Source organism: Pseudomyrmex gracilis, unplaced genomic scaffold (genome assembly GCF_002006095.1).
Source record: "Pseudomyrmex gracilis isolate BER0280 unplaced genomic scaffold, ASM200609v1 scaffold_44, whole genome shotgun sequence".
NCBI classification, from domain to species: Eukaryota; Metazoa; Arthropoda; class Insecta; order Hymenoptera; family Formicidae; genus Pseudomyrmex; species Pseudomyrmex gracilis.
Genome location: NW_018020628.1, coordinates 229,039 through 237,280, shown reverse-complemented (window position 1 = coordinate 237,280; position 8,242 = coordinate 229,039). Strand labels below are relative to the sequence as shown.

The window sequence follows — 8,242 nt, the reverse complement described above, 5'->3', positions numbered from 1 at the left end:
TGTGTACTTGAATTATTATTTCTTAATCTCGATATAAATTGAGACTTGAATTTTATATACAAAGATCGAGGTTAATAAAAATATATTGATATTTTCAACATCTCGAATATTTTTCTATTGCCTGTGTGAAAGGCCACTGCCGCCAAGCGCAATAATGGATTTCATTGATGCATCCGGACGTTGTGCTCGACGGAGAATCAAGGAGAGCAACAAAGAGCAAGACGGAGTCAATAATATCCACGTAAAACACCCACACGAGTTGTGAGGTGAGGTGCGAGGCGGCCCGCACGAGGCTTGGCTGGCTGGCTTCCCGAGCGGCGATTGAGGCACGGCCGTAAGTCTCGCTCGAGCATAAACCAATCCTGAAAGGAGAACGCGATGGAATGGGGTATCCATTTCACGAGCGATGGAGACATCGGGGGTACCTCGTTCGATTCCAGCCTCGTATGCTAATTCTACGGCTGTACGCTTGCTCTCGGCGTTGCACACGCGCCGCTACGCGAGAGCGGCACGGGGAAATAGGAGGATGCCTTCAGGGATACGTCGAAGTGTGCGCTAGATGAGATCTGCATCAAAATATCTCGCATATCGGTTTACTTATTTTATTTAAAAATAGACGGCCGTCCGCACGCGTCAAGGTCAGAAAATACGTTGTTGCGAATTGCCACAAAAATTCAGTAAAAACAATTTAAACTTACTAGTCGATTTGTATATGAGATTGTAAAAAAATAATTTTATATATTTAATTACGTGAGGCGATTGATAAGTATCCGAAACGATACAGATAGCGACGGTAGTATCACATTGCTGAGATGTCGTTGACAAGTTCTTCAGAAAAACAAATGTTAAACGTTGACTCGTTATCGCAGGTGGTCGTTGCTCCACGTATGTTACCACGTTATAAGTTTTTATTTTCGTTAATGAATATAATATAATAAATGTAAATGTATCTCTTATGATCTTATAAATTAGCGCATTTACATTATAAATGCAAGATGTGTTTTACTAATATATAAAGCTGGTAACTCATGGAATCACTTAATACACATTGACACACCTTGCGGTGGCAACGGCCGCTTCACCTGCAAACCGCGTTAAGCAACCCGCATCTTCGTCTTATCTTACACCTTTATGCAACAACCAACGTCGTACGCACCTTAGACAGTCGTTGAATTTTTCATCTATCGACCGTTGCTACCGCGCGTCACCGTGTTCGTTCATTTTGTAATTTATTGCGTATTTTTTCTTCTCTGTCGTGAGATTGATATACGTGAATTTCTCTTCGCGAAATTTTCGACGGAATACATAGGCACGTGAATACGCGCACGAGGACCTCCCGCGGAGAACTCGACGACTGATAAAAATGTTCCTACTGATTCCGCCTCTCTGCGAGAAGCCTCCTCGCCCGCCTTTATCTCGTCTTATTTGGTACGAACGAATGACGAGAGACGCACAAGATTGCTGCGCTGCTGCTCGTCGAGAGAGACGACGCGTCCTGAGTGCGGTAGGTACCCCGCAAGAGTCAGTCTGCCGGATGATAAAATGACGGGGGATGAGACCGGACCGCATGTGATGTGCGGACACTATCCTCGTTATGCTCGCGAGCATCATGCGCCGCATCAGTGAATGATGAGCGCTGCGGAATTTCAGTCCGGGAATTCGCGTGCTTTCAGAATAACACGCATAGATCTTGGAAGAAAAAGGATAAATTTAATCGGAGAGAAAATATATTGCTTTAATTTTCTCTTTTTGCTCGATAAAGCATTAGAAATAGAATTTAGAACATTGACAAATTAACGCATCCAGAAAAAAGTAACATACTTAAGTATATTGCAAATAAAATTATACATTATTGTTCTTCTTTAAATCGCAAAACGATTTTTAGTTTAAACGAAACGAGAACTGCACTATTTCTTTTGTAAAACTCGTAGTAAGGTGCTGGAATCTGCACCGGACTCGCGGACGTACGCACGAAAGCTCGTCTCGCCGTTTCTCCCAGCGCAGTCGTCGTCGTCGTCGTCATTCTCGAGCTAACGCTGAGGATAATTTATGTAATTCATTCGGCTAATATCGGCGCGCCGTGTCGTAAAGCGTTCGCATAACCAATTTGGCACTAAAGACCTCGGCACGAGGGCCCTTTAAGGCCCCTCTCGCGGTGGGCAGTGCCATAACATTACAGGTTACGAGTCGCCCCGCGCACCTCCGGTATCCACATCCATCGCAGTCATCCTCGTCGTTGTCGTCGTTCTTTTCCTCCGTTCTTTGCGGAATGTTTCGTTGCCTCACTATCCCCTTCGTCCACGGTTGCGTGCCACTTTTTTCCTGCCCGCACCTTTTTCTTCGCGTTTCGTCCTGGCGTCAGGTGGAGAAGCTGTGCGCGGCCGATGGCGGACGATATTAGCATGGTAACTGGTGGCCCCAGCGGGCGCCTTATTAAATTTGTACCATAAGCAATATCGAGATGCGGCCCGGGGCCGTTTCAATTTGCCGGTCTGGAAATTTAAGGCTCATCCCGGAGTCCGTCTCGCTCGTTGTCGGTGCTACCGCGTCGTCGCTATCGATGATGCATTGCGATTACTTTATCGTAATCGCAAATCTGCAAAGATCGGCGAACGTGAAATTTTACACGAGTTTTCGCGACTATTATATTTTTTTTTTTTTTTTTTGTGTATCTTTTTTCACGAATCTCGTGAATCGTATTGCAATGAGCACGACGTTCCTGACGATCGATTTTTGTTTCACTTGTCACACCGCTATTCTACACGGAACGTGTAAATTGCGCGAAAAGGGATTACCTCGCGACGCTAATTTCACGCTCGCGTCTGAACGCGGCGCACATTCACATATCAGATTGTTTATTGCATTCCGTGAATTAAAATATCGTAACGCGGATACAATACTGTAGCGTATTTTATTACTGCGTCGTTGATGCCGCGGAACCGGAGTTGCATCGCTCTACGAATCCACTACTTGTGACTCGCATCGCGCATAGAATTGGCTATTTACGATTACGTCTTGGTTCAACTATTATTATATATTTGTCATACGTTTTAATTTACATACGTGCAAATCTCCAAAAATTATAGAAAAATAAACGGTAACACACACACTCGCTTATACTTCGTCAATTAACTTGATTACATATTCATTTCTTGATAATTCATTCATTTAGAATGAAAGTTGATTTAATACTTTGTCGACGTCATTAAATTAATGGTCGCGTCAAATATTGTTTGCAGCAATAATACCGAGATATCTACGTCATTGACGCGTATGAAGAGAAGAAGGAAGTTTTTTTCGAAACAAAATGACGTAATAAGATGTCAGGGCCAACGGTACCATGCCACTAATGATTACAAATGACTGGGCCAGTGTACTTGCGCTGACCAAAGGGACGAGTTCGGTGATCGATCGACCACACCAATATCAGTCGATTCGATGTGGAACTCATTCGATGTGGTGTCCTCGTAAATTTCTCGACTAATTTTTTCTCGCATGACGGATCGCTCAAGTAAAGAGAGAAAGTGAGAAATAATTTATAAATTAAAAGAAAACATTAAATTTGCAAAAAAAATAAATAAAAAGTATATAAATATTATTACAGGTAATACAGAATTTAAGATATCTCGAATAATTCTGTGCGATGTTCGCTACAATTCGTTAAACAGTTGACGCTATTGCTACTTTTATCAGGCAAGAAACAACCATAACCAATTATCTCATTAACATAATTTAAAATATTGTAATGGTGCGCAAAAACAATGCGTGTAATTAAAAAAAAGAAAAAAATTTCTATTCCCAAAAATTTAAACATCGTTCACTGCTGGAACATTATCGGACCGATTGTGGCTCAGGAAATTGCAACGTCTGATTATACTCCGATTCCAAACTGCTTTGACACGAACGCGTACAAAATTGGATATATTTTTGCACCATTTAGAACGAAGGTATTGCAAATTAAAGAAATATAAATGTTAATTTTAGAAACAATTTTTGATAAAATTCTTTCTAAAATTAACCTGTTTCTCGTGAAACAGGTAACGTGTTACCGTGCTACGCAAGTGCTGAAAATACTCGGACCGCTTCGCGATTTTGCAGTGAAAGCCAAAACAAATCCCAAATGGCTGAGTAAAGAGTTTCATAGCGTGCGAACTTCCAGCGATGAAGTAGATTTTCAGGTAAATATAAAATATGAGTAATTTTAAAAATTGATTAAAAATCACAAAGTGATGTAAGTCAAACGCGTTTGAGTTATTATTAAACATACTTACAGATAATTCTTGAGCATGGAAAAAACATATTAAATTTTAGAGGCTACGATTATTATTTCCTCACTAAAGCAAAGGACATGCTGATTCCAGGAAATGTGACGATAAATCGCGTAGCGCACGAAGGTATAAGACTCCATTATTTTATTTCAAATTTTACGAATAAAACTACATTAACCACACAGGTTTTTTATATTGTTGTTCTTTAGATCTACTTAGCGCTAAATGGATCGGACTAATAACGGATGTAGTTGTTACGAAAATTTTTGAGATACGTATAATTAAAGATGTTCGTGAAAGATTGCTGTACATAGGTGATGACAACCATACTATTCTTTTCAAATACGAAATATGTGAAATTGATCCCGATGGAACTATAATAAAGTCTGTAAGTTATTGAGGTCTTCTAATTCGAAAAAATATTACAGAGATTTTATTCTTGCAGGAGATGAAGAAAATACGCTGCAAATGGCAGCCAATAGGAGAGCAACCATCAGACCGTTTGCCACTAAACATATTTCAGAGCGAAGTAAATAAATAATTTTTTTTTATATAGAAAGACTTTCAAAACAAGACAAACGTAAAAACGTCTGTAATTTATTCTTTTCAACATATTCTGCTACTGTCTATTGTATTCTACCACAGACTTTTTCTTCAAAAGTTCACTGAGTTCCTTTTCGATATTGTGCGCGTTATTTCAAAATACCCGAATTCTCTTATTTCAAATGCAATAACATTTTTTTTTATCAGTACAGAAGAGATCGTGACACTGATGACACAGATACGAATGCGATGAGATAACAGCGCAATTTAGTTTTATTTTCTACAAAGATGCTATCAGTCTGCACACATGTAGATACGCGGCAGATAGAGCTTGCGATATCGGCTGATTTCGCGCGCAAATAATTCGCGCACGAGTTATTGTTGCGAGATCGGCCGGACCGCGTGAAATTCAATAAAATTACTTTATGTACGTAAAGAAAGAGAGCAGGGACAGAGGAGGCACGAAAGGAGCGCGGAGGGTGGCGCACAATCGGATTGAATTATCGCCGTTAAATTCCACATTTTATGCGCTGTTCGCTTGCCCTGTCAGCACCGGCGGATGGAGACATTATAAATGTTAATTGCACAAATTGCACAGTTATCGCGCGCGACGTTGTCTTTTTCTTACTTCTTTTCTTCTCTCTCTCTCTCTCTCTCTCTCTCTCTCTTTCATCTACATTACATCTTCTCCTTGCTCTTTGCAGCTTCTTTCGTCTCCTGCAGCATCCTTGACTTCGCATCTTCTTTCTTCTCGCGCCCCCGCCGTCCCATTTCTTCTCGCTGAACGCGAGAGACCGCATTTGCATCTCAATCTCGCCGTTGATTTAGCAGTCGTCCGGGGCCATCACTCTTGCCGCGGGAAAGGTCGACTTTAGTATTTTTAGATTAGCCAGTCGCGATATATGTGGCCTCTCGCGAAGCACTTTTTCGAAGCGTCGTCGGAGGGTGGAGTACCGGTGAAACTTTTTCTCTTTCTCCTTGGCGCGGCAAAGAGATTCGCGCACGTTCGAACGTTCCTTAAATTTGTACACAGAAAGAGAGCTCGACCAGAGAAACCAGGAAAAAGATCACGCGAAGGAGGTCGACTTTTGTCCTTGAAACGTGCGGATGGACGGGGGGATGCGTCACGGGTCGGCGACCCCCTTTTCACGTACTCGCACTCTCGAAAACGAGTTGTCGTAACTCGCGGAAGTCGAATTTACGTTGCGCGTATATACGCGCGACTGAATCCCGTTAAAAATACAGGCTGCTTCGTAAGCTCTAAAGCGAGCTGTATGTCTGTGTTTTTTTTTTTTTTTATATGTACACACACGTGTCTCTTATACAGTTACGTCTTAGGTTTTTATTAAATTACAAATATTGTAATTTAACACAAATGTGCCAACATTAGATCGAACAAGATTGAAAGAGGTGGCAAAACGAGGGATATGATTTATAGTTTGACTTTAGCGTTTCTCGATGAACCCCGTGTAATTTCTCAATCAAACCATTTTCCCGGGATTTATGATCTAGAACGCGTAAGAACGTAAAACCGTCAAAAAAAAAAAAAAATTCTCGTAGCACTTTTTATTTACAAAAGCGACACACCACAGATCGTACAATAAAACGGCGTTTGTTACGACGCAGCTCCCGCATTGCACCCATGCCAGAGCATCGGCCGAGCACTATATCATCTTACAAGTTAACTTTTATGACGGCCCACCTGCCGCCATCTTGGAATGCGTAAATAAGCGCTATCTTGATCTTAATGCACCCGCGATCCCGCTGCATCCAGATAGCACGGCTGCGACAATCGTGACCGCGCCGGAGAGCAATAGTACGATTGTTGGTCGAAGTTGGAAGACTTAAGAGGAAGTGAAGTCGAGATAAGCAAACCACAATACCGAATCTGTGATTTATAATAAATCTATAAACTACGTGCATACACTTTTTTTTAATTATTACAAAATAAATTATTATAAAATTATAAAACCTGTCATTTATATAAAATTGTTCACATAATTTAAAAAGCAGTCAAACAAAAAATATTCATTTATCTAAAACGTAAATGGTAAACGCATATTTGCGCGCGAGAAAACGACGTCACGTTGACAGGCACTTGCTCAACGTACACAGGGGCGGGTGCATCTAGAATGCAGGCTTGTGCAGTTGCGTCGTCGACGTTCCGTACAATTTCCGGCATGAGGGACGGAAGTTGTCATTGGCAAAGGCGCGTGCCAGACACGCGACCGGTCGCGCCTATATTCGCTTTGCTTCGAACCAGAGTGAGCCTCGACAATTGACGTTAATGGGATGATCGTAGTAGAGGCCGATAATTGCGCGATCAATCCCAATCGTTGGTCGACTCGTTCGTGTTCGACTAACATAACGTCGAAGGTTCACAAACGCGTCTAGTCATCGTCAGAATTATATCTGGAAAAAGTGGAACTGTCGTGGGAAAAATGTGTTTTTACATTTTCCTACGTATATAATTTGCGGGATCTAATAATAAAAAAAAAAAATATTTACACATAACGATAATACTGTCAATTAGTTCGATATAATATCACGTTTGTTAACACCGACAATGCACTGCAAAAATATACATACATGTATATATATGTAATAATAGAGCAGTGTATGTAAAATGGTAACAATAATTGACTCTAATTTAATACCGCGCCTTTATCACGAAGATTGATAAGCTCGCGAGTCTCAGCGGCGTGTAGCATAATCGGGCCATAATAATAATGTAGCCAACGGAATTGCTGCACGTACCGCGAAATAATAACAGCCGTGCAGAGTGCGGATAATAAGGAAGCGGATAAATTATTTTCGAATTACACGGTTAGCGCTAATGGGTTGATCGTGCAGTAGCTTCCCGCGCGAACCGCGTATATGCGCGGTGGTGCGCGCGCGCGCGCGCGTACGCGTGCTAATACGTGGCGTTCGTCATAAATTCAAACGAAACCTCTGACAGATGTAGAAACGCGATGTGCCGCCGCAAAGGCGGTTACGTGTTACAATATTAAGCGCATAAAAAATGCGTATCTGCTTAGGAGAGTCGATAATTACGAAACGTCAACCGTTATCTTAGAAATCGTGCGGGTAGTGCCTTGCGACGCGTGCACCTGCGCTGCGGACGCGTGCCGATGCGCTCGTTCGTACTCGGCGCACGCAGTCGTGCGTGCGCACACTTATACAAGAAAATGCGTGTTTCTACGTAACAACAACGGAGTTACGGAACGTATGTTACGTTTGCCTTCGAAACAATAGTTGCCATGGTGAAAGAGTGCCGGCAAACACCCGCGAGGACACCTGATTTCAATAGGTTCGACACGGCACGTGAAAAAAGGGAACGCGCGCGCGAGACTTCTTGACCTCTTCCGCGAGAAAAGGGAGCTGCTCCACTTTTCGGAGCGTTTCACGACAGAAACTCTTTGTCGAGTGTC

The 8,242-nt window shown here is 42.0% G+C and overlaps 1 protein-coding gene across 1 annotated transcript; it reads left to right on the top strand.

Annotated features, from left to right (window-relative positions):
* Window positions 1–3,701: 3,701 nt before the first annotated feature.
* LOC109853116 lies at window positions 3,702–5,069 on the top strand. Its single transcript, XM_020424905.1, has 6 exons — window positions 3,702–3,947; window positions 4,038–4,178; window positions 4,274–4,394; window positions 4,478–4,656; window positions 4,714–4,797; window positions 5,019–5,069. Exons 1-6 carry the CDS (start codon window positions 3,762–3,764, stop codon window positions 5,067–5,069), a joined length of 762 nt encoding a protein of 253 aa, XP_020280494.1. The 5' UTR covers window positions 3,702–3,761.
* Window positions 5,070–8,242: the final 3,173 nt, after the last annotated feature.

Coding starts and splice junctions, on each gene's coding strand:
- LOC109853116 (XM_020424905.1), top strand. CDS start 3,762: ATGCGTGTAATTAAAAAAAAGAAAAAAATTTCTATTCCCAAAAATTTA. Junction 4,657..4,713: donor ATGGAACTATAATAAAGTCT/GTAAGTTATTGA, acceptor TTATTCTTGCAG/GAGATGAAGAAAATACGCTG. Junction 4,798..5,018: donor TAAACATATTTCAGAGCGAA/GTAAATAAATAA, acceptor TTTTTTTATCAG/TACAGAAGAGATCGTGACAC.